General features: G+C 54.9%; 11 protein-coding genes across 11 annotated transcripts; 9 read left to right on the plus strand and 2 right to left on the minus strand.

The window, feature by feature from the left end:
* Positions 1–359: 359 nt before the first annotated feature.
* On the plus strand, positions 360–1,815 carry SCHCODRAFT_02520216 (uncharacterized protein; the record flags this gene model as incomplete). Its single annotated transcript, XM_003026642.2, has 6 exons — positions 360–388; positions 436–965; positions 1,012–1,276; positions 1,329–1,553; positions 1,602–1,693; positions 1,751–1,815. 6 exons carry the CDS (start codon positions 360–362, stop codon positions 1,813–1,815), a joined length of 1,206 nt encoding a protein of 401 aa, XP_003026688.1.
* Positions 1,816–1,992: 177 nt separating this feature from the next.
* SCHCODRAFT_02706668 (uncharacterized protein) lies at positions 1,993–2,489 on the minus strand (the record flags this gene model as incomplete). Its single annotated transcript, XM_003026741.2, has 3 exons — positions 1,993–2,079; positions 2,126–2,382; positions 2,435–2,489. The coding sequence occupies 3 exons, from the start codon at positions 2,487–2,489 to the stop codon at positions 1,993–1,995; spliced, it is 399 nt and encodes a 132-aa protein (XP_003026787.1).
* A 495-nt stretch (positions 2,490–2,984) lies between these two features.
* Positions 2,985–4,570, plus strand: SCHCODRAFT_01206529 (uncharacterized protein; the record flags this gene model as incomplete). Its single annotated transcript, XM_003026643.2, has 5 exons — positions 2,985–3,357; positions 3,406–3,462; positions 3,511–4,137; positions 4,195–4,446; positions 4,494–4,570. 5 exons carry the CDS (start codon positions 2,985–2,987, stop codon positions 4,568–4,570), a joined length of 1,386 nt encoding a protein of 461 aa, XP_003026689.1.
* Positions 4,571–4,809: 239 nt separating this feature from the next.
* On the minus strand, positions 4,810–6,084 carry SCHCODRAFT_02673335 (uncharacterized protein; the record flags this gene model as incomplete). The annotated part of the gene is made up of 5 exons (XM_003026742.2): positions 4,810–5,049; positions 5,103–5,259; positions 5,310–5,666; positions 5,719–5,995; positions 6,042–6,084. 5 exons carry the CDS (start codon positions 6,082–6,084, stop codon positions 4,810–4,812), a joined length of 1,074 nt encoding a protein of 357 aa, XP_003026788.1.
* Positions 6,085–7,273: 1,189 nt separating this feature from the next.
* On the plus strand, positions 7,274–9,805 carry SCHCODRAFT_02519799 (uncharacterized protein; the record flags this gene model as incomplete). The annotated part of the gene is made up of 13 exons (XM_003026644.2): positions 7,274–7,323; positions 7,375–7,623; positions 7,674–7,715; positions 7,768–7,836; positions 7,884–7,910; positions 7,962–8,018; positions 8,071–8,094; positions 8,148–8,249; positions 8,298–8,393; positions 8,444–8,551; positions 8,602–8,975; positions 9,025–9,147; positions 9,195–9,805. 13 exons carry the CDS (start codon positions 7,274–7,276, stop codon positions 9,803–9,805), a joined length of 1,932 nt encoding a protein of 643 aa, XP_003026690.1.
* A 1,440-nt stretch (positions 9,806–11,245) lies between these two features.
* Positions 11,246–12,082, plus strand: SCHCODRAFT_01067467 (uncharacterized protein; the record flags this gene model as incomplete). Its single annotated transcript, XM_050340969.1, has 1 exon — positions 11,246–12,082. A coding segment is annotated over one exon (837 nt), but the record flags the coding sequence as incomplete, so codon positions are not given.
* Positions 12,083–12,328: 246 nt separating this feature from the next.
* Positions 12,329–12,946, plus strand: SCHCODRAFT_02463752 (uncharacterized protein; the record flags this gene model as incomplete). Its single annotated transcript, XM_050342636.1, has 1 exon — positions 12,329–12,946. A coding segment is annotated over one exon (618 nt), but the record flags the coding sequence as incomplete, so codon positions are not given.
* A 30-nt stretch (positions 12,947–12,976) lies between these two features.
* On the plus strand, positions 12,977–13,585 carry SCHCODRAFT_02473487 (uncharacterized protein; the record flags this gene model as incomplete). Its single annotated transcript, XM_050342721.1, has 1 exon — positions 12,977–13,585. A coding segment is annotated over one exon (609 nt), but the record flags the coding sequence as incomplete, so codon positions are not given.
* On the plus strand, positions 13,562–15,187 carry SCHCODRAFT_02467380 (uncharacterized protein; the record flags this gene model as incomplete). Its single annotated transcript, XM_003026645.2, has 1 exon — positions 13,562–15,187. A coding segment is annotated over one exon (1,626 nt), but the record flags the coding sequence as incomplete, so codon positions are not given.
* A 264-nt stretch (positions 15,188–15,451) lies between these two features.
* SCHCODRAFT_02468622 (uncharacterized protein) lies at positions 15,452–16,492 on the plus strand (the record flags this gene model as incomplete). The annotated part of the gene is made up of 1 exon (XM_050342675.1): positions 15,452–16,492. A coding segment is annotated over one exon (1,041 nt), but the record flags the coding sequence as incomplete, so codon positions are not given.
* Positions 16,493–16,729: 237 nt separating this feature from the next.
* On the plus strand, positions 16,730–24,185 carry SCHCODRAFT_01108738 (uncharacterized protein; the record flags this gene model as incomplete). The annotated part of the gene is made up of 13 exons (XM_003026648.3): positions 16,730–17,525; positions 18,802–18,855; positions 18,903–19,520; positions 19,569–19,817; positions 19,868–19,938; positions 19,992–20,071; positions 20,136–21,417; positions 21,676–21,729; positions 22,211–22,393; positions 22,433–22,644; positions 22,840–23,432; positions 23,480–23,838; positions 24,114–24,185. The coding sequence occupies 13 exons, from the start codon at positions 16,730–16,732 to the stop codon at positions 24,183–24,185; spliced, it is 4,623 nt and encodes a 1,540-aa protein (XP_003026694.2).
* Between the last annotated feature and the right edge of the window lie 13 nt (positions 24,186–24,198).

The following is a 24,198-nucleotide window of genomic DNA, read 5'->3' on the forward strand; positions in this document are numbered from 1 at the left end:
AGACTCTGTTTAGGAGCACCTCTCCCCGCACAGTAATGCATATGTACCTGCTCACTTGAGCTTGTTGAGTCCTTTTGACCTTGCATTCGCTCTCGCTCACTGGCTCGCACCTCTTTCCTTCGCAAGGGGGCGCTTTGCTGGACCACCCGGGTGCAGTTCACGTCCTGTCGTTCCCGCCCCTTCTGAGACAGACTAATCCAGCCCCGAACTCGCTAACCAGAATTCGTTTCCGTTCTTTTCCAGGCGCGCTCTTCGCGATCTCATCTGTTCTCCGGAGCGCCTAGACCGATGCCCACGTCCATCTACCCTCCTTATAAATGCGGAAAGGTCACCTTCTATGTCTATGTCCTTGACTCGCCATGTCATATTCCCCATCGCTTTGGAGTCTGTGAGTCCTTCATGTTTCTCTGTGGCGTCATGCTCATTGTTTGCCAGACCCGAGGACGTGGACAATGCTCTCTTGTCCGCTCTGTCGCCGCGGGAGCTCGCCCTCGTCGAGAGGACTTCGCGTGAGGGTCGGGACCGGGTCACAAGATATCGCCATCGCAGTTTCAATTTCGCGGAGGCCATCAAGAGATTCGTTCCCTTCGAACACCTCCTCGGTTTTCGACAAATGTTGCGAGTCACTGGTTCTGTGATATCGGGTTCGTTCGCTCTCGCTTTTATGGGTCGGTTCCCTTGGCATCCGAAGGATCTTGACTTGTACGTTGAACTCCGTCACGTCCTCGCTGTGCACGACTTTTTGCTGGGCTGCGGCTACCAATATCGGCCGCGGCCTACTCAACTTCGCTCTTTTTTGGATCAGTACGCACAGGTGGCGGCGCAACCGGAGCATCTGGACGGATATCCGCTTGCGTCTCTTCGCGCGGCATTCGACTTCGTCCAAGTCGGTGATCAATCCACCATCATCCAGCTCCTGGTGACGCCTGTTGCTGTCGTCGAGGTCATCCTTGGTTTCCATAGCAGTACGTGGCTCTACTCTCTTTAGGCGACATGCTTATTGTCTATTAGCTGCGGTGATGAACGTGATTACTCACGATACTGCGTATGCGCTCTACCCCGTAGAGACGTTTGAGCACCAGCGGTCTTTGAAGCTCAAGGCAGCTTCATACGACGACCGGGCAGCTGCCGCGTATGCGAAGTACCACGCCCGCGGCTGGCGCAACCTTGGCGCCGTCGGCCGGGATGAGGCGGGTGACTCGCATCGCGAGTTTGGACGGCGCCACCGCTTTGTTGGGGACGACATGACTTGGAAGATGAAGTTGTTCGTCTATCAGTGCGTTGGGTGCTCTCTTTCTTCGCTTGCTAGTTGCTTATCCTTGTGATAGGCAGGAAGTCCAAGGGTTCGACCATGTCCTTCACAGGTCATGGGCATTGACGTATACTCGCAAGAACGCCGTGCTAGCGGATTGCCCCCACATGCGCGCCAGAGTCTTTCGTTCACATCCAGTCTGCGACAATAGTCCCGACGTGACGGGCATGACGTTTGCTTGCCGATCCATTCGCGAAGAGTTTCGCCGTCGCGCTCGAGCGAACTGCTCAGGTCCCCTCTGGTGAGCGGTTCCTATCTGTCTCGTTCGTTGCGCTCAAACCGTTCGCAGGTGGGTCGAGAAGGACTGCGCGTTCATTGCGAAGGCGGTCTGCATAGAGTGGCCAACGCACTTTCGACAAGCGGCGGCGTGCAAGTCACTTCGTGAGTTACTTCATCCCTCGATTCGTGGCTTTTGTTCTGATATTTTTGCAATGGCAGTCGCTCGTACCGTACGTCGCTCTGAGCGTATACGGCGCATGTTGGAGGCGCGCGCGCGTAACTGATACTTAACTCGACTGCTAACACGTGCTTGTACGTTCTATATAGACGGTTATTACCTGTGCCTTTGCAGCGCACTCTGGCATGTCGCTTCAAACCAGACCGAACGTGAATCTCTTCTTAGGATTGTGCATGCGCTATCGACCGCGATAAGAAAGTCTAAGTATGTACTCTCCTGCATGTCACTTGTCAAAGGCGTCCTTCACCACTTCTTCTATCCTTCGAAGCGACATTTGAAGGTCGCGGACTTGTTCGATGAGTTCTCGGTTCTGGCTCAGTTAGAGGGAAAGTGGTTCAGTAAGCTAACACGCGCACCATAGCCTTCGTCGCCGCAAGGTCAGTTTTAAGGTCTGCAATGTGAGATGCGTAGTTGGACTTCGTCCTTTCCAGGACTCGATTCGCATGCTCGATGTCGCGTAGGTCCTTGTTCTGGACTGTTGTCTGTACAGCATCGGCGTCGTTCTTCGTCCCATCGCGCCCTCTAGGTGGAGCAGATAAATGTTCATCGACGTCTTCTTCCGGTTTGCGACGAGCGCCGAGGCTTCTGCGAGTGATTCGGTACGGTGGGGGTCCTGAGAGGTTCTATGAGCTGAAGAGGAGGTCTGCGCGCTCTCGTCGAAGTACCTCGTCCAGGGGTTATTCTCGCCGTCATCTTCTTCTCCTTGCGAGAGGGGTGCATGCCGGTTAAGTATGGCAGTGAGCCGCTCCCCTGTCGACGTATATGTGGTCCTACATGTTCCACTTTAGCGACAATTATAGCGCGCGATGTCTTGGTTAAGGGTTCTTACTTACGTCAGTCGCAAAGTACGGGAGGAATTCACCCATAGTTCTCGATATCTGACGTCCTTTCCCGGGGGCTCTCAGCGCTCGAATGGTCGGTGTGTACTTCTCGGTTGACTCTGCCATTGTTCTTGATGAGGAAATGATGATCCAAGGATGGATGAATCGCATGTCCGGCAACTGACGTCAGGGCTCAAGCGCCACGTGTGTGCCGTCGTCAACAACAACCGCCGTCTGCCGGGAGACCCCCGTGTTGAATACAATCATTAAGCTCCCGTCAACATAGAACTGGGGTTCAGATCATATCTCGTGTCCGGTGTCCCAATAGTTGGCGCTTAAGCGCGCTGTCGTTAACTTCGTTCTGACCTTCACCCTCTCGCTCTCAAACTCTCCCATGGCTTTTACCGTCCAGAACTGCTGCTTCTTGATCGCAGGTGCCGTTCTTGGGACGCTCCTTCGTGCTGCTTTGCCCCACCTTCTCAGGCTTTTCCCTTTCCGATCGCTGGCGTTTTTGGCGCGAGGCGTCAACCAGCGGTGTCGTCCAGGTGCTCGTCCTTGGGCGCCCCTCGAAGAGTTGCCGTTAGAGATCCTGGAGCAAGTCCTCTTTCACTGTCACGCAGACGATGTTGCTCGCGTCGCTTTGGCGAGCCCACGTCTTGCGTACCTGACACGGCGCTACCGGTGGAGTAAGGTGTCGGTGCAGGCAGGCGAGCCTTACTACAGTTTTAGAGAATGGAGTCTGCAAGCGGCGATGACGGGCACGCAAAGTGAGTTCAACGTCTACCGCAAGAACTAGCTTCTGACGCTTTGCGCAGGCTTGCGCTCCCTGCAGATTGTCATTCCAGGGCTGGACATCACCTTTCCCCTTTGCCGTGAGCTTTTCTACCTACTCCGATTCTTTTGGCTCACCCCCATTGTAGGAGAGCTTCGTCGGGACTTCAGTGACTTCGTCCGGCAGGTTGCTTTTCCCAGCCGTTGGTCGCCGGAGTCTCTTGCGTTTCTCGCAGTCGTCGCCGGGCTAGCGCCGGCGAGTGCTCACACTGTGGTCCTCGGCAGCAGCACGAACGAGCGCAGCTGGTGGTCGACCTTGCAGCGTGTCTGGGTGCCGTCTACGATGGACGCTATGATCGCTCGCGCGAGAGTCCTTCGGTTCGTGAACGCGACAAGAGGAGGGCTGCATTTCGCGCTGTCGAGGAGGGTTTCTGGCACTATCGTTCGCGTGTCCGAGGTCGTGCACACCGTCGAGATCAAGCACACAACGGACTCTCCGGAGTGGCACACGGGCGAAGACTGGTCCGATCTAGGGTGGGGCTCTGTCGCAGGTCCAGAGGCAGAAGTGGACACGCGGGTGAAGGCGAAGGCTCTTCACGTGGACATGGCGAACGGTGTTCTGCGTCTCTTGCAGCATCTGTATTTTCCTTGTCTTACTGTCCTTGTTTTCGACCTCGGTTACTTCCGTCAAGGCGAATGGGATGTCATCTCTCGCCTGCTGCGAGACAGCGCCTCCACCCTTACGGAGCTTGGGTTCTTTGTGAGCAGGCTCGGCAGTATGTGCTCTCGTCCGCATCGGTGATCTGATTCGATCTTCTGACAACCGTGTCTAGATTCGGGGCTAGCGGGGCATTGCTCCATTGACGACCTCCCCCTTCTCCAAGCTGTTCGAACGGACTGGAAAGCGCTCGCCTACTTGCCCGACCTTCAGACGAGAACGCGCGCTGGTGTCGTTGAGATGTTTGTGGACGGCTACTTTGCGACCATAGCCACGACCGACGACGTGAACGCTGCTTGTAGGGTCCTCCGCGGCGGGCATTGGGGACGCATAACCTTCTTCGACACGCCTTTTCTTCGGTGCTCAGGTACGGGCAAAGGTACACGGGCATACATATCCTCACTGTGCCTACAGACAACGAGGACTTTCGCCGTCGTCGGCATGCGGACTTGATGGAAATGCTGCAGATCCGCGACTTGAGCTTCGATTAGGGTTTCTTGTGTGTTTTATTTAGTCGCGCGAGATATACGCTGTTTCTTGGCACCTTGACAGGGGATGAGAGCCTGAGCCCCGAGGTGCTATTGCCGTCGTCAAGAGCGCCTCCATGATTACTTTATAAGGACGTAGGACAGTACGACCAGAGAGACGAGCACGGTAACGACAGCATTACAGAGCCTATTCCCACCCGATTCGCGGTCGATGCTTGAAAACACGGCATCGGGGTTGTAAGCTAAGAGAAGTCCGCCACAAAGTCGAGGTTCGCCACAAAGTCGCCGGGGAGTGCCGAGTGCGTGGTGAACGCCTGAGATGGATCCGCACTCTCGTTCCCCTCGTCAATAGACATACGGCGACTTCTCTTTGGCGGCGCAGCAAGCGTACCCTCAAAGCTCACACTACCACGCTTCAGCGACGCCTCCACATGCTCCGGTTCGATTTGAAGATCTTCCAGAACCGCGGTCGTGTTGGCCTCCTTCGTTGAACAGGTGAGCACTTGCGATGATAGCGAGTACAGAAAAGACGGACCTCAGTGACTGTGTTGTCCATGACACAAACGGCCTTCAGGACGTTGAGCATCTTCCAGCCGACATTGCTCTTCTTCGGCATCGGCACCAACATGAACGCCAACTTGCAAGTCACGATGTCACCGGCTTTTATAGCCGCTGGGGAGCATGCCTTGTACCTGTACGCAGGTCAGGGTCGCCTCTCTGAGAGCGAGTGAAGGCCACGTACGTTCCCGTACCGGTTAACGGGTCAGTTTCATACTGGACATAACTAACGACGTTGTCTTTGGTGTGCAGAAAAGTCGAAGACGCGAGCGCGGCGAGGTACCCCTTGGGGTCGACTTCAGTATCGAAAGGCACGACGTCTTTGGAGTCGACGTCGTTCTTGTGCGAGAAGTAGCGGCTGCTTCCGGAGATCCCCGGGCCGACGTTCGTAGTGATGTGGTCTGCAGCCTGTACGCCGCCTCCGACGGATCGATCGAAGAAGAGACGGATGCGCTCAATAGCCTTGATAGCGGCATCGAACGGTTTCTGGTGGAAGCCAGCTAGGTTCAGTCCCTGCCGCAAGAAGCGCGCTCTGTTCTCGCTGTCCCAAGATGAGTACCTCATCGACGACAAGAGTCGATTGTGATGCTTACTGCTGTCTCTTGGTCACAGGCGGAAGGTCCGCATCGACTACAACACCACTGACCTCCAAGATGAGTTCGGCGTCGTTGAGAAGGTCGACAGCGACTCTGACGCGCCCGTTCTGCGCAGGACGAACGGCGACTCGCGAGGCGATTGCTGTATCCTGTTGAACGGTAAGTGCCGGTCCCCAAAGTTCGGTTCCATCAACACTAACCTCCAAGAATGTACCCAGCGTCAGCTTCGGCGCGATTGAAGCGCGCGATGACGTGATCCACATCAAGCGCTCCCCTGCTCGTTCATTAGCTGAAGCCCGAGCGATCAACGGTCGACATACCGGCCTCTTCCACATCATAGCAACGGGGAAATTTATCGGTCATATCGTGTCAATGAAGGTGGTGCGTCGCTCGCCGAATGCTGATGGACAGGATTGCATAGGGGGAACTTATATACGTGCGAGTACTGCACTACAGGCGATGTGGACTTAGGAATTTCCGCCTCTCGCTCGAGCCCAACACCGACCAGTGGCGTATCCGTGTCTTGCGACAAGGCTGTCCGTTCTCCGGCCATGGCTCGACGAATCGTTTGGGCTCCCGTTCGTCCAGAGCGTGGCTCGCCCGGGTTTCGGTTGCGCGCATGCAGTGGCTCGGATGTGTATGACAGGAAATGATTTACTTCCTGAGTTGCGCGCCATTTTCGCCTCTTGGTTTCGGACAGTCAGCAAATGGGATCGCTTTTTCGTTCAAGGTAAGACATTCGTTCCCGCTTTCGACCTCACGGGCTTCTAACACGAGCCAGAGAAGGGCGGATAGCCCCGTCTAGCTCTCATCGACCAATAAGATCTCTGCCTTTCGCAAAGTGAGGAGCCTCGTTCTACGTTCCCGACAGCTCGCGTGTCTGACATGCTCCTGGGCGACCAGTCGATCTTCTCGACGTCGGACATGCATGTTCCATACCAGTTGACGGCTAGGCTTTCTGTCTTACCTGTCTATCTCAACCGAGAGCCGCCTGACTGGCGGAAAGGCGACTGCAGCCGCGAACTCGGGGGAGGTAAGCGACGTCGGAGCTGTAGGAAGAAGGACGGGTGCTGAATTTTCGTCAGGGCTTTCGCGCCTCGCCTCCGCAGACAATGCCTGCGGCGGATGTGCACAGCACGGAGGTAAGACACTTGAAAATTGTTCTCTCCAGCAGAGCAGCACTTTTTCGGCCGGTAGGCAATGTGTCGCTCTAGGTCGCTTTTCCTTTCTACGACCGATGAACACGATAAGTCTTTTTGCTTTGGCGCGTACGGGCCTTTCCCAGCGAGCACTCGTGATCATCAATGACCATTCCGCCAGCGTCCGGTTCGGACCATGTCCCGCGTCGTTCTAGCGAATTTGACGTGATGGTCCATCGAAAGGCCGTCTTGCAATTTTTTGTCTCATCGGCCTGGAGCCAGCCCGGGCAAGACCGTCTCTTCCTTCTCGTCCAGTGGTTGCGAAGCGCACCCCAGGATGCGTCGTCGGACTAGCATGTGCAGAGACATATATAAGACGACTGACACGTTTACAGAACCCGTCTTCGTCAATTATGACAGAGTCTACTCGTCGCTCCACGCGCCAAGTGAATATGAAAGAGTCGTAAGTCCTTTGGTCTCCTGCTTTTCTCGCTTATTCTGATGGCTATTATAGTCAAGGCAACGTCGATGATGGAGGGGGTGGCGAATCCACCTCCCAAGCGCCTTCGAAAAGGGCGAAGACCGGCAGGCGCATGCGCATCATTTCTCCCGCTCCCGGCACAGACGACTCGACCGTGCCGCAGTCTGGAGCCGCTCAGCCGCCCACGGACACATCAGGGGACAACGGAGGCTCAGAGAAGGAGATGACTGGGCATGGCGAGAGCGATAACGATGAGGGCGGTGAGGAACGTGTGAAGAACAAGTAAGTCTTCTTCTTCTGGCGAATAGCATGAGATTGATGAGTTGCTTTAGGTTTATCGACGATGAGGCGGAAGAAGACGACGAGGGAGAGGAGTTAGTTTTCCTCCTTTTCTTTTTCCTAACCGCGAGCTCACGGTCACCTCAGCGAAGACGGGGAGAAAGCTCACCCGGATGCAATCGAAGACCTGGGCGTCGCAATCGGGGGCAATGACAGGTTCGATTCACTGCCTTATTCTTACTCTGTCAGCTCATGTCCTACAGCGATGACGAAGACATGGTCGACCTTGGGTACGGCTAACGATTGACGATCGCGTACTGCTAAGCTCAACAATCCCGCAGCGCCGGGGCGCATGCTGATAACGACGACTCCGACTCCGATGGCGAGCACTCGGCGTAGTACGTCTTTCTTTCTCGTCCTGCTCTTCCCCATAGACTCATCATCGTTTAGTTCTTCCGCCAATCACCAAGCCCCGTACGTGTCACTCTCTCCACGCTGCATTCTCTGCTGATTGTAGGTGCTTTTAGGGGCGTTGTCTCTGGTCCTGAGGCCGTACAAGTCCATATCAACGGTCTCCAACCCGCCGCTCAGTACTTCAGGATGTTCGTTCTCGACAAGAAGCACCCAGTGTATGTTCTTAGCCTGTAGTCGTGGGACTCGACTGACGCTGTCTCAAGTTACTTGGCTATCAAGGCGGACGCTATAACGAAGTACTACGGCGTCAATCCGTACTTGTTCGCACAGGGTGTCTATAATGCCATGCACACTTACGAGTACGGTCTTACATTCTCGGTGATAACCCTGTCCCTGACTCAATCAACAGCGAGATCCCCCTCTTCTCGACCTCTGCGTACCGTCCGGAGAACGCTACGGACTACCCGGATCCCGCTGCTACGCTGGAGAAGATTTATCCGCAGTTCGACCTTCTGAGGTGAGCGCCTTGCGTGTGCTCTGCTGGACTTGCTTCTTACCTTTGGTCAGGACGCTTGCTACCATCGTCGGCTTTAGGGAGGGCGCTGGTTACATCAACCTCAGTCGTATGGACCCTGCCCGATTGTTGTTCATGACCATGGACAGACGCAGCCGGGACACGTCGCTTGTCACTGTCGCCGACAAGAGGACGCCCGTGATGTGCCTGACGGGCGGACTCGTGAGGGACTTCTTCGTGGGGCCCGAGGGTCGGATCTTCAACAAGGATCCCCGTCGTGGTATCAGCATCGCTCCTCTCGATGGCGAGCCGGCCCGTATCTTCGCTTGCCTGAACGAGGTCGCCAAGTTTACGGGTGAAGATCATCACAAGTTTCCTCTGTACGACAACGGAAGCGTCGCTTTTTCCACGAAGCCGGGGAAGGACGGTGAGCCGCTGCTACATCCGTATCCGAGCACTATCCTGACTGCCTGCAGGTAGGAAGCCCAACGTTCCTGGTTACCCAGCGAGCGCGAAGGCGAAGCGAGAGAAGCCCGAACTGATCTCGGACGGATCCAAGAACTTCCGCAAAGCAGGAGTGCTCGAGTACATGGACGAAAGTGAGGGCTTGCAAACGCGGTCTCGTCTGTGTCTTACATATCCGCAGTTCCTGTGATCGATGCTCGGTCGAAAGCCGTCGACTGGGGCGTCGATACCCTCAAGGATTTGAAGGACGAACGCAACTGGCCGCGCTTCGTGGGCATGCTGGACAGAGACGCTCTCGCAGTCGTCTTCTACACCGTCTCCCGATGGCAAGTTGACCAGAAAGCGGTCTCGTTCAACATCGACAGCATTGTCGTCCTGTCCGACAGCATCGATGCCGAGAGTTCTCGCGCGACGAAGGCCCTGAAGGAGGTTGAGAAGGAAGCACTCGCGCGGAAGAAAGCGGAGTTGGAGCAGCAGGTGAAGGATGACGCAGAGAAAAGGGCTAAGAAGAGGGCGGAGAGGGAGAGGGGAAAGCGAGCGAAGGCGCTTGAGAGCAGTGCGCGGGCCGAGGACGTGCCTGTCGGTGGCGGCGCTCCTGGCACTGACGGGGACGTCGCTGAGACCCCGGTCTCCGGTAGGAAGAAGCGTCTGACTCACGAGCGCCCTGCAGTCGCTAATGGCGCCTCCAATGATCAAGAATCGCCTTCCAAGAAGGTGCGGTCGTCGGAGGACGAGGCGGGGGTGCCTGCGAGCGGCGGAGACGAAGGCGGCGACGCTGACATGAACGGGTAGGCGAGCCCTGTCTGTCCTGACCGTTCCCAAAGTCCATTCACTGTCTTTACTATACTTTCTGGCCTCAACATGCTGTACGTTCGTTACCTACTGTCTCTACGTCTGCCCAATGTCACTGTCTTTACTCGAACACCCGCGCAATCTTACCAAAGATCTACATAAATGTCTGTGTCCGGCCATCGACAGACCCAGACCCGGTCTTTAGTGAGATCGTGGCGGTAGCAAACAGGCTTTGCAGTTGTAGGCCTCTATTTGTTGTTGCTTGTTCCGCAAGCTGACGTGATCGAAAACTTGTCATCACAGGACAGTATAAGGGGAATCCCATTTGGACGCTTGATCTTTCCTGCTTTCCCCCGCATCCAGGTTCGGACTATCACCATCGTGAAGTTGTGGCTAAGGACTATGTTAGGTGCGTCTCGCGCGCATTCTTCCACGTCTCCGAACTTACACTGCCTAGCGCCTGGCCTTGCCCCAAGATCGGTGACTCTCACTCTCGTCTGCGCATGCTCGACACCACGGCGTACTCTGCGTGGTCGTGTGCTCATCTTGTCTACGGCCACTCTCTGTGCTACATGTAACGACACTATCACCGTCCTCGTGCAAGCAATGGACCCGTGCATAGACGTTGACCGCCTTCGACTCCATATCTCCGCTTCGCCCCTTACCCGCCAACTCCTTCCCTCCCTGCAATCTTCTTGTTCCCGTTGCATCTGGGCAGCGGAACACTGTATTATGCCTTCACAGGCATCCCCGAGGGTTGAACTCGGGGCCGTTATGCGGTTGGACAATCCAATACCCATCGTCGACATGGCTATCGCAGCCCCTATTATTTACTGTCGATATGTACGTCGGTACACCGTTTGCCATCTATCTATCGCTCGCTCTTGCCATCGAATCCTGAGTACTTTGTCATGCGGGTCTGATCCTTCTTTTGTTGAGCCTCTCACGACTACGCGCCCCTCCGGTGGCGCTAGAGATCGCGCCGACTTCAGAATCCTTCGGTCCTATGAGATCAAGCCATACGTGGTGCATACGCCAGACTCTCACGTCCTTGAAGATTGGTGCTACATCTACGAAGACACCGTCGCTGTCGACGGGGTCAATCGTGAGTACACGGACGACATAATCGGTATGCTGGCTCCTCCCGCTGCTTTGTTCATGCACCTTACAATAGTGGAGGCTAAAAAAGTCTGCAGACTTCACGACATCTCTGTTACTTGGCGTGGCGTCGCTGCTGGAGACCTCCCTGGTATTGGTGAGAATCATCATTGTACCGCCAGTTGCGAAGGCTGGATCACGCTCCTGAGGCGTATCCCTCTCGACGAAGAGAGAACGTTGTTGAAAGTGTCCAAGTATGAAGCTTCACGCCGTGCGAAGCCGGGACACGCGCAAATGAGGCATGATCAGTACGAGAGAGCGAAAGCCGCAGTTCCCGAGCCGCCTTTTCCTCCTCCTCCATATTCTAATCAACTTCTACACACTATTACCAGCGATTTTATCGCTGATACCATGGCCATGGAAGAGGCGGCCTGTGGTGTCTGCGCAGAGTTGAAGCCCACAAAACATTTAACAAACATTAGGCACGTTGCCAGACACTTTCCCGTTCTCGCTGTCGCTGACGCTGCTCTTAAAGACGATGGGTCTCCCTGGGATGATGATAAGCCCGTTCTGATACCGAATGCCAGATACATCTGCTCCGAGTGCCGTCCTGTGGTTACCAAGGGCTTGATCCCTCGCTTGGCGCTGGCTAACAATCTTTGGATAGGCGAGGTCCCCTTCGTGCTCAGGCGCCTGCGCTACTTCGAGCGGCTGTTGATACAGCCTGTCCGTCACAACGCCTTATTCGTGAAGGTAGCAGGTGGGTATCGAAAAGCGATCGCTCATGTCATCTCTTTCCCCGTGGAGTCAGACAAAATCTACGAGTCCCTGCCACCGCCGAAGGAGGACATCGAGAAGGTATTGGCAATCATGTTTACGGGCCCCACACCACCATCCGTTGAAGACTATAAGTCCCCTAGGTTTGCTCCACTCCTGGTGCGTCACCACGTTGTCCGAGACGCGCTACAGTACCTCATCGCGCATACACCGGGGTGGGGGGATATCACCGTCGACGAGAGCGCACTTGCGCGGTACTTGGAGTCTGTCCCGCCAGTCTCCGTCGTGTACAGGCCCTCCACTTCTAACATTGCACCGGAGGGGCGAAGCTCTTATGATGTGGCAGACGAGCATGGCGTCGAGACAGGTGAAATCCCTTTTCAAGTGCACGGCCTGACGGGAAACGACTTGGAAACGAAAACTCACGAAGAGCTTACAGCGCTGGCTTTGGACCACTTCAACGCGAACAAGGGAATGTTGCGCATCGGCCATGGCGAGCGACCGGAGTCTCTCTATAACAATCCGCTCTTATACCCAAAGATGTTCCCCTGGCTCTTCCCTTTCGGCCGCGGAGGTCTTGGTTGCACCAGCGACGCTTCTAGTAAGCGGCTGCGCCTTTCTCTTAAAGAACACTGTCGCCACTTGCTCATGTATCACGACAAGCGGTTTCAATTAGATCCTGCTTTCATCTTCGTCGCGTTCAGCCACTTTCAGATTCGAGATGCGACGACGCAGAGCTTTCTGGTCGCCCGCCGAAGCCAATTCGAGGCGGTCTCTCAACGGCTTCTGTCCGTCAATCCAACAGTTCTCCAGCACATCGTTAACCGTGCTAAGACTGGTGAGAGGGTGATTCCTGCCACAGACGAGGAGAAACTGTGCTATCGCGTCCTTCAAGACATGGAGAGTGTTGCGGCTAAAGTTGACGGATCTTCCGCAGGCAGGAAATGGATGAGAACGGAAATATGGTCCCTAATTGCGCATCTTGGATCCCCTATCTGGTACATAACGATTGCGCCAACAGATATCAAACATCCACTGTGCTTCTACCTTGCAGACGCCGAACAAGCGTTCAAGCCTAACTTACAACCTCCGACGACTGACGAGGAGCGAGACCATCGCTTTCGCGCTGTAGTGAACAACCCAGTCGCAGGCGCGCGTTTCTTTCACTTCGCCGTCGAAGGATTCATTAAGCACGTCCTTGGTGTTGACTCGGGACATGATGGTATTTTTGGCGAGACGAGTGGGTACTACGCGACTGTCGAGCAGCAAGGCCGACTGACCTTGCATCTACACTCTCTGTTATGGATTCGCGGCTCGTTTTCACCGACGGAGATTCGTGAGCGAATGAAGGACTTTGAATCCGAGTTTTGCGCACAAATGGTCGAGTACGCGGAAGCTTGCCATAGGGGAGAGTTTATAGACGGTACATTCGAAGAGATATCTGCGCATCTGAAGGAGATCAGAAAGAGACCGGGATATCAGAACCCCACTTACACGCATCCGGCGACTCCGCCTAAGGTCTACTGCGTCTGCGCCAAGCCAGGGTGTCATAAATGCGAGGAGACCCGCCAATGGGTGACCACATTCAAAGAGGAGGTGAACGACATCCTCATGAGAACGAACGTGCATACATGCAAAGACAAGTACTGCAAGTTTAATAAGACAGGGCGCTGCAAAGCTCGGATGCCGAGGGAGGTACGTACCGAGACAGGAGTGGACCCTAATACCGGAGCGTTGCGCTTCAAGCACCTGGAGCCCAATATGAACGACGTCTGCTCTGTTTTGAGCTACTTCTTTCGGTGCAACCACGACTGCTCGTGTCTCCTCTCGGGAAGCGCTGTCAACCACATCGTTTACTATATCACGGAATATATCACTAAGATGGGACCGCAGACGCACGTTATATTTGAAGTCATCAAATCCGTGTTCGACCAAAATCAAGACGTGCTCTGCTCTGGTGGTGACGGTATCGAAGCGGCGCGCCGTCTGATGACAAAAATTGTCAACAAGCTGGCGACGAAAATGGAGCTCGGAGGGCCTATGATCGCCATGTATCTGCTTGGTAACCCTGACCACTACACGTCGCACCGATTTAAGCCTTTCTTCTGGCACACTTACTTCAGGCAGATTAAGATGTATTGGCAGAAGAACAGCGAGGGTTATGGAGAAGAGAGTGTACTGCTCGTCAAGAAGAAGGGGGCGATCATTGGGGTTTCTGAAGCGCAGAATTACACTTACCGTGCGGATGCCCTTGAAGCTTTTAACCTATATAGCTTCATGTTGAACTGCGAGCGAATCTCGCTGCCAAAGGGCCAGACAAAGGAGAGCAAGGACGACGTACCTAAAGGTTCGTCAGCAGCTGAGGAAGCAAGTGAGGAGGAACACGGGGGCGCAAGCGACGTAGAGGACAGCGAGAACGAGGAAGACGAGAGTCCTTGGTCTGCCCCACCTGAAGACGACACGGACGTTTCTGCCGAAGATGCGCACTCCACACAGGCACACGACTCTGAGGCTGATGAAAGTGATCGTCGAGACGCAGAAGCAGAAGGAACTGGAGACGAAGGACTTCCCGTCGATGAGCCTGACGACGATGAGCCTGTAGATCCACTGCCCGAGACGCTCGGAGAGCCACCCACGACGCGTTTACCGAACCTCCATTACCCTTTCCGATACGGACACTCCCTCGCGAGCTCACATTGCATGAAGAAGCGGCAGAAAGAGGACCCGATGCTCGTGTTGAACTTCATGCGCCTGTTGCCCCGCAGCGATAAGGGCAATCTTGACGAGTACATCCAGGTCATGTTGATGCTTTTCAAACCTTGGAGACGACCGGAAGATCTCAAATCTGCGGATGAGACCTGGCGAGACGCTTTCGATAAGCATAAGTTCTCACCGCGCGAAAAGCAGCTCATGAAGAACTTTAACTTGAGATGGGAGTGCATGGACGCGCGTGATGACTACAGGTCAAGACAAAAGAGTGGCGAAGGCTGGACTGAGGATATACCACTCACCGAAGAGGACGTGCAAGACATTGACCACGATGACGACTGCAGAAGTCAAATCGAGACCGTCTTTCCGACCACGCACGCAGAATACGAGGAAATGAATACGCTGTACACCAAGAAGAAGACGTCCTTCCTGGGCATGAAAGACATGATGGTCAGACACAGATGGAACGTACCTATCGCTACGATTGCCGCACCTGCGGGCAGAATAAGCGTCAAGAGAACCGCGAGGAATTGGACAGAGATCGTTAAAGAGGCGAAAAAAGCAGCAATCGACGCACAGGGAGTCCGCATTCTCGTCGTCCCTGAGAATCATCCAGTGGTAGGTCCCGCCTACGTAGTGAGCGTCGACATCGTGAACAAGGCGCTATTGATGCGCACCTATGTTGCACCGCTTCAGCGAGGTCTCGTAGACGCAGTATTAGCTGATTTCTCGCTCAACGAGGACCAAGAGCGTGCAGTGCGCATCGCGGGGAATCACATTCTCACTCCTGGCTGTGGTCAGCTTCTGATGTACGTTGGTGGTATGGGCGGTACCGGAAAGTCTCGTGTGTTTCAGGCCATCCAAGCCGTTATTGACCGAGCGAACATCGGCTCCGGATATCTTGTCATGGCTCCGACAGGAACTGCGTCTAATCTGGTCAATGGGTCTACATACCACTCGACGTTGGGGATATCAACGCTAAAAGAGCAGACTATGACCGGGCGTGCGAAGGTCAAGCAGCGCATGAAAGGTAAAGGTACTCTGCTGATGGACGAGGCGTCTATGCTGGCGCACTACGAGAACTATAACGTAAGCAGAGCGACCTGTCAAGCGGTAGGCGTGACGGACGTACCATACGGCGGCTTGAACATGATTTTTGCTGGGGACTTTGCGCAGCAACCACCGGTCGTGGGCGGTGAAGAAGGCTCGCTTTACAGTAGGAAAGCCGGGCGATACGGCGCTGATGCACGCAGTCAGAAGGCTGCGCTGGGAAAAGCCATATGGCATCTCTTCGTTGTCGTCGTTCTCCTGAAGCAGAATCACCGTCAGAGCGCGACCAGCGCAGACGACTTGGAGTTCCAAGATTGTATGATGAGAATGAGGTTGAAGGTGTGTACGACCAGAAACCTTACCTGGATAGACTCCAGATGCGCCTTCTCTTCTACAACAGACCTTTCAATCGCAGAAGAACTATTCAGAAATGTGTCTGTGATTACCGCCCGTAACATCGTCAAAGACGCCATCAACGACCTCGGCGTTCGTCGGTTCGCTATAGAGAGCGGTCAGGAGCTTATAGAGTTCTTCTCTGAGGACTGGCTTCGCGTTAAAGGACAGCAAGATAGACCACTGAGCGCTTTCTTACAACACGAACTATGGGAACAGCCCCACTCTTTTTGCAAGTCGTATGTTCCTGGGAAGCTGTCGCTGTGTCGAGGGATGCCGGTCATGCTGTGCTACAACTCCGCGACAGAGCTGTCGATGACGAAGGGCCAGGAAGGAATCGTTTATGACTGGCAAGAATCGAGGGGTAGCCGTGGGCAGAGAATGCTCGACGTCCTGTTTGTCGAGTTAGTTACTCCGCCGAGACCAGTTCAGTTTCCTGGCTTACCTAAGAATGTGGTTCCCATTACAAGGCAGAAGATGACCGTGGAGTGCATGCTGCCAAGGGTGACGACAGGAAGCAAGTACATAACCGTCGTGCGCGACCAAGTCCACGTCTTGCCGAACTTTTCGATGACTGATTATGCCTCCCAGGGCAAGTCACGCGAGGTCAATGTTGTGGACTTACAGGACTGCGCTGATCACCACGCGTACTACGTGGCCCTCTCAAGAGGTCGAACATCGGCGGGGACGCTGATTTTGCGAGGATACAATCCAACCAAGATCCAAGGGGGGTGCAGCGGCGCGCTACGCCAAGAATTCCGAGAGCTAGAGCTTTTGAATGAGATAACAAAGCTCCAGTACGAGGGAAAGCTACCAGCGGAGGTCACAGGACATCGGAGGAAGGACTTGATCTCAGCCTTTCGGAAGTGGAAGGGCGAGGCGTACATGCCACCAGGCATGCCTGAAGCGCTCGAATGGACAGACGAAAAGCCTAAGTACAATGCAAGTGGAAATGTGACGAATCCAGAGGCGTGGCTGGATTTCGAAGTCGCGCCCATTGACTGGCAGCTCATCACCGTGAAGGACGCGAAGGGAGATCTGCCGCGTTCGGCAATGACCGATGACTTTGTTCCCATCAGCACCTTTGTGGCGTCGTCAAGATCCACCCTCAAGCGCGGCCGAGACCATGGTACAGACCTTTCGCCGCCTTCTAAGCGCCAAAGGGCTGAGATACTCACCCATCCCGTTGAGATTGACCACGTGCATCCCCCTGTACTGAACTTTGGAGCGACGTGGGCGGACAATAGCTGTGCGTACGACGCCGTCGCTACCCTGATGGCATGGGTCACGGCTGAAGCTCCTGAAGAGTGGCTTCCGCGACTGAAGTGCTGGGGGAGCGATGGCGCCTCTATTCTATACAGCGCCCTAGATGCGCATTTGAGCATGACCCTCGCAGCCAGCTTGGACGTGACCGCTATCAGAGACTCCGTGCGCGCCTTCTTACACGTTACCGCCCCAGCTACGTTCGTCCCGGGTCAGTACACTGTTCTTCACTCTGTCCTCACTCATCTGTTCAACGTGAACAGATGTGTCGCTATTACGACGACGCAATGCAAGAAGAGCCAGACGCATGACTTGCATGGCGCAGTTGGTCCGCGCATGAGATCCTCAACGGCGCCTGTGTTTGAGATTGAGGCTCAGTACGCACGGGATGTCGGTAAGTGGTTCAGAGGGTCTGACGCTCGAGATGTTTGTAGTATCTGCAACATCAGCGCAAAGCAAGTTACTCGGCTTGAAACTGACACATCCTTCCTTTTTGTCGAGTTTGATCCCAGTCATGGTCGGGTTTTGCAGTCCTCGTTCTCCGTACGCTCGGAGCGGCGACAAAAGAGGTCCTACGTATTGAAAGGAATTATATACTACGGCGGGGATCACTTCACGCTCAGAGTAATGCAGGGATTCCATCATATCTGGTACTACGATGGCATGTACAACAACGGCAAATTCATCTACGAAGGCTTGATGAGCGACATCTTCTCTCTGCGTACAGCCTACGAACGTCATGCGGTCGCGCTTTTCTATGTTGAGATTGAGACCTGACAACTCAGGTTACCCATTGCGACGTAGAACATCAACTCGACGCACATGGCCTGTCACGGATTGATCACGGGAAAGCCAACTCGTTCACGTGGTCAACTCAACGTGCACGCAGCGCGTGGCACCGCGCGCAACATTCCGGCGGCACATGTCTCTTGCCATACCCGTCATCTTAGCTCTTAGCAAACAGGCTGGGCATGATACATTCGCTGGCCCATACTGTGCATCAATGTACCCGACCATCGGATTACAGGTGCGTGGGAGAGCTGACGAACGTGAGAACAGTGATGGCCATACGCGGTTAATACTGTCGAGCACTCTTTCACAGTCCACTCTAATGTACTGCCGTCCCCCTCCTCTCCCCTGAAATCGAGCGCATACCTCAATCCCGGGGCAGTTACATTCTCACTTGTGAGGCCACCCCTCCCCGCAACGCGTTCGGTTCGCGGTACCATTTAATGCTCACCCCGTTGGATCTGTTGTCATTCCTCGACTCAAGGAGGCATAACAGCAGAATTCACTTGCTCAACAAGCGCGTGCGATCAGAGTCGGTCATCAGTCGGCCGTGGCCGTGAATCCAATCGGTGTCGGGGAGGGGAAATGGAAAGCTCGGACGTATTTTGCATCCGTTTATCTTTGGTCCTGACTATCATCTTCGCCATGTCTCTCACTCCTTCTCCCTTTCAAAGCTTGGCTCCCGAGCTCATTGCGCGCATTTGTGCTTGCTGTCATGGGGATGACTTGCGGAACTTCGCCAATTCCTGCAAAACCGTGTTCTACGTTGCCCGTCGCTTCCGCTGGCGTCGGATCACCATCATCGACGACAGATACTTTGAGTTCCGGGAATGGCTCCTTTTGGAGGAACGCAGGAAACCCACTGGTCAGATAATTGGTAGCTTGGACTCGCTTGAGCTGACATACGCCTCGTCAAGGGCCCCTGCCTTTGCGGTTTGTGCCTGGTCTCAACACCGCTGTCGCTATCCCTCGTACGTCTCTTCCCGCCATCTGCGAGTCTACCCTGAACATCCCGAAGCTTTGGCCGATGATGACTTTAACCGGTACATCCGCGCCCTTGTCCTCCCCAGCGACTGGACGAAGGATACGATTGCGATGGTCAGGCTTCTGGCCGCCATTGCGCCCCGCAACCTGACCTCCATCGTCTTCGGAAGAAACGGGCGTGCCGCCTGGTACGTCGACATGAAGACAATGTGGACGTCGCCTACTATGGACGACTTGATGGCACCTGTTCTGACTCTGACGGTCTTCAACGCTCCTCGGGAAGGTCTTCATTTCCTCTTTGGCCGTGTTCCTTCGTCTGTTGGGAGACCGATGTCCGCTCTACTCAAGGCCGTGCACATCAAGGCGTCTGCCATCGTCACCGATAACTGGAGCGATCCAACGGAGCCTTTGGGCTGGCGCTCAGAGGAAGACGACGAGGATTCACGCGTAGTTATGGTTGCCGATACTCTGGAGATCGATTTAAGAGAGGGAATCCGAGATCTCGTGAAGTTCATCTACTTCCCCTCGCTTGTTCACCTCACGCTGTACACGGGGCGCCTTCGCTCTGGAGAATGGCAGACGGTCGAGCGCCTCCTCTCGGACTCTGCCTCTCAATTGCGGACTCTCCGCCTGTATAAGGGGAGTTACACAGGTGAGACCGCATGCTCTCGTGCGTCTGCTGCTGACCCTCATCTGCTAGAGAGCGACACGAACTTCACCAACTTCTACTGTCATTTGACTGGACTTTCTACGGTCATTGTACATTGGGCGCTCGTCTCACACCTTGAAGGGATCCACGGGCTTATTTTTCCCGGTCAAGTCGAGCTTATTGTAGAGAAGTACGACGCAAACACGGCCGAGGAAGAGGAGTACGAGCGCGCAGCACCTGTGCTACATTTGCCTCATTGGCGCCGCGTGGCTTTCAAGTACATGCTACCCGACGGCTCTGGTAGGTACTCCCTCACTCTCGCTGCGTGATTTCAGCTCACATGTGTGTAGGCTCTCAGGCACTGCAAACACAGCGTCTGACGCAGCTTCGGAACAAAGCTGGCGTTCCGTGGATTGTCTTTGTATAGAAATGCTCCGTATGCCTTGCATTGTCTGACCTGTCCTGTATGTACAGACTGTATTCGAACCGCGCTTCTGCCCTGATTTCCGCCTTGATGTCATCATGTCGCTTCTGGGTCACGCGGTCGTGGGAGGGTCTACCGCTTATGGCCCGGCATATGTCAGCCCATTCTGACCCTGCTATTGACACCATGCTCAGCACGAAGCTCGCTCGCACACTCCGCTCGAGTGACTACTCCATCAGCGAAGAGGACATCAGAAACCGCTCTTATCCTAGGGACAACATCGCTGCCTTTCGGCGCCGGGAGGTCTTGGCGAACGAACTAGAACAATCACTTGCTGAGTGCATTGCCGAGCTCGCCAAACTCGCTGAACTCAAAAATGCTCTTACGATGCGCCTTCGCGACCTGAGAGCTCTGCTTTCCCCTATTCGTCGGCTCGGTGACGACGACTTATCGTGCATTTTCAATCATCTGGCGCTCGCACTCGACAACCCCTCCGATCGTGCCGCTTCCTTCGCTAGAACGATATGCAAAGTGTGCTTCAGGTGGAACTCTGTCGCACGTAGGATGGTGAATGTCTGGACGTATCTGAGCCTACAGCACAATCGCCTACCGCCTACTACCCGACGCTCCTCACGCACCAGTCGATGGGCCCACTTTTCCTATCAGGCATCTCTCTTCAGCAATGCGTCTATCCATGTCAAATGGGACCATCTTAGCGGCTTCGACGAGCTCTCGCACTTTGCAAGCAAATGCAAGGGTCGTCTGGCCTCGCTTGTGGTTTACATGCCTTGGACCGACGTCGACGTTCTTGCCAAGGACGGGTTCTGCTCTCTTCGCCGCCTTGACCTCGTTCTATTCCACTCTCAGTGTCTGGGGCTTGCCGCGTTGGGGTCGATGCTGCGTCTAGAGCATCTCGTCCTCAGCGGCGATGGCCCAAGCAGCGGCGCCGACCTCGAGAACACATTCTTCTGCCTCCCTTCCCTCCGCCACTTGAGCATCGACATCGATCCTCCTTTGCCTTCCTCATTCATCGCGCTCTCCCTCGCTGGCTCATCTCTTTACCTGGCGACTCTGCACATTAGGACGGGCCTTTCTATTGATTGCCCTCCGACGGCGGCGCATCCCATTCAACTCCCATCCCTCGTCGACCTCCTCCTCGAGCGCAGCGCATGCGCATTGATTTGGAGCTTACGGACCTCTGGTCTCAAGGCTCTGGACCTCCGCAACGTCGATGTGTCCGAGGACTTCGATGGTTCCTTATTCAAGGGGCTGCATGCTATGCTCGCCACGGCAGAAGATACGTCACAGTTGAACGCGTTGTCGCTTTCCAACGTTTCGACTTCTCTCGACCGGGAGAAGGCAGCTATCCGGCCGTGTCTACTGCAGTTGGCCAACGTCACTACGATCTTCGTCGCACCCGGACGGTCTTCCAACGGACTTTGGGACATCGCAGATATATTCGCGCATATGCTCACCGTTACCGCAAGCGCTGCCTACATGCCCAATCTCCAGATCGCCACGCTGGACTGTCGCCAAACGCCTGCATCATTATCGCTACTACGTGCCTTCTATCATTCCAGAGCGAGGTCACAGCTTGTTGACTCCATACCCGTCCAAAAGCTACGTATATTGTACACGGATGCGGCATTCTTGGCGTGAAGCGGGATTCTGTGATTGTCGTACTATCGTTGTTCGTCGGCTACCTCCTACTTTTGCGGTGAGCCTTCCTCATAGGTAGGCCCGAAGAACCTGAAGGCGTTAGAGCTTACAGCCATTGAGTTGATAGAGGTGCGTCGGTCATGATGGGCAACTTGTTCAACAATGGGTGGGATCCAGTTCATGCGCCACTCGACGCCACAAAATGGACATTAACCGTCAGTGATAGTTTCTGATTACCTTCACGCGCTCATCTCTCTTTCGTACATGACCCGCCGTCCAGAAGAAGCATGGCCCTGAAGTATGCCTTACACCAAACGATCGGATACACTGCAACCCACTGCACCTTCTGATAGCGTGCGTCTCCCCGCCTCACGCCCGATTCTTGCTGATCTTTAGACATGTTCCTTTCTTCCTCCGCTAACCCTGAATGTGCGGTGGTACAACCCATCGAGGCATCTCCCCCCTGGCCGAGGCCGACGAGCAGACGCGCAGCCTGTGATCAAGGTCTCATGTCTTAGACCTCGTTTCCAACGCCGCGCGTGCTCTGGACTCTGCTACTTCTTTCGCCCGTGCTTCCGCTCGCGTACGTCCAGTTCAATGTCCGGGACAGCCCCAAATTGATCTCGGTGGCTGCCGTATACGGAAGAGCTCGACGAGAGCGGTCCCGACAAACAGCGATGTGAGCCCTACGCAACTGCCGGATGCATCCGCGCACTCAGACGGTGTTTTCTACATGGGCGTCGATGGTCTTTGGCGACGGGCTGCGCGTCAACACTCATCGACTTTCTCTGCCGTGCGCCACGGAGCGGGCCTTCTGCCATTCGCTGTATAGATGGGCGTAGTCTACGCCTGCACGAGCGTACGACCCACTCCTTTTGCTTGCGCCCTTGAACGCTTCCGCAATGTCTTACTTCGGATGGGCTTGGGGTCCTACCTAGACTCTTCAGGACCGCGTCTCATTCGACGGCACGCCCTTCTCATTACGACTTATATAACCATTGCTGAACATCCGGCGGCCATACGGAAGTTGGAAAAAGGCCATCAGTGCGTCCCTTATTCCTCGCTGGGCCTTGCGCTAATTGTTCTGACAGTGAACTCCGCGGAAACCCAGCTGGCCCCTCGACCGACAATCTTTGTGGAGCTCTTCCCCCTCATAATCTCTTTTTGTGACCGCAACACCATCCTTGCATTCCTATGCGCGTCCTCTCACTTCGACTACGCCCTGCCACTCTTCTACAGAACGGTTCACGTTCGGAGCGCCTCCGATTACCGCTGTATGGCAATGAAAGCCTCAGTAATCGCCCCCTTCGTGCGTGAGCTCGTCATCCATCACCACGAACTCTTGGCGGTGGGCCCTGCCTTCACAAAAGTCCATACCATCGACTGGTGCACCAAAAGCGCTCCCTCCCGCTCCGTGGACATTCAACAACGCCTTCCACGCTTTCTGTCGCAATTCCCAAGTGTTGTGCACCTTCACATGAGCGCCAGGCCGTATGGCCTTCGCGACGTCGACATTGGGCTTCAACGCGCGAGTCCGGGACTTCGCAGCCTAACTATATCGCTCAAGACCATCTCTTCACCTTTCTTCTTGGCCGAGAGTGTCGCGGCCTACCCCGACTTGCGGCAGTTAACCATTTCTCATCACTTCTTCGCGCAGTTCTCCACATTCTCCGCCGAGTACTTTCGACGGAATGCGCCCGGGATCACAACTCTGAACTTTATGCAGGGTCTATCCTGGGCATCGTTGAACGACCTCTTGTCCGTCACGCCTCCAATGGTGACGGAGCTCGGACTAGGCCTGTTCCCCGCGAACGCGTACATGAAACCTCTAGGTGTGCTTTCTCTGCCTACTGCCACCTCCGCTCTGACCGCTTTCAAGCTAACACGGCGGCGGACACACTTCGGCGCTTGCGCGTTCTCAAAGTGGACATGAGACGTGGGAATGACAACAAGCGACGCGAATGGCACAGTCTCGCCGATTTCTTGCATACGGAGCGAGAGAAGGGCAACCTCGCTGCGCTGCAGAAGCTGCGGATCAGGGTGATGACGAAGCGGATGTCCGCTGTTGCGCTGGCTGGGAACTGGTGCTTCGCGCTTTTCGATTCGGGGGATGGCCTAAACATGATAGACTGGCACGTCTGGGTTCACCAGGCGCTGGGGAAGACGTGCTCGTTGGAGATAGTTGTCATCGTCGACTTTGCCCTCAACGGGAAAAGGGCGGACGACCTCCTGGACGCCGTGCGCAATTGCTTGCGCTTCTTACCCCCCTCTAGATTTCGCGTGTTCATTGAGAGCAGCGGCAGTCCTTAGATCGTGTATGCGGTGATTGTACAACGTATTGTGCTCTTTATTATTGATGTTTACTGTCCTCGCTCGTTTGCGCGGTCGTGCCACTCGATACCGAAGCGTAACCCTCGCAAAAACCAGCAAGGCGCTCTCGCCTCTCAACATCCTGAACATGTCTCTGAGTTGATACTTGCAATATTTAATCGTCGTGAATATGTACTTGCAAGCGCGAACCTAAGAAGGACAGCTGGTTCGAGACAGCCGATCTCAAACGACCTCGTTCTACCTCAGGCGAGTAAATAAATACGTTGA

The sequence above is a fragment of the Schizophyllum commune genome, assembly GCF_000143185.2.
Source record: "Schizophyllum commune H4-8 unplaced genomic scaffold SCHCOscaffold_15, whole genome shotgun sequence".
Classification (NCBI taxonomy): Eukaryota; Fungi; Basidiomycota; class Agaricomycetes; order Agaricales; family Schizophyllaceae; genus Schizophyllum; species Schizophyllum commune.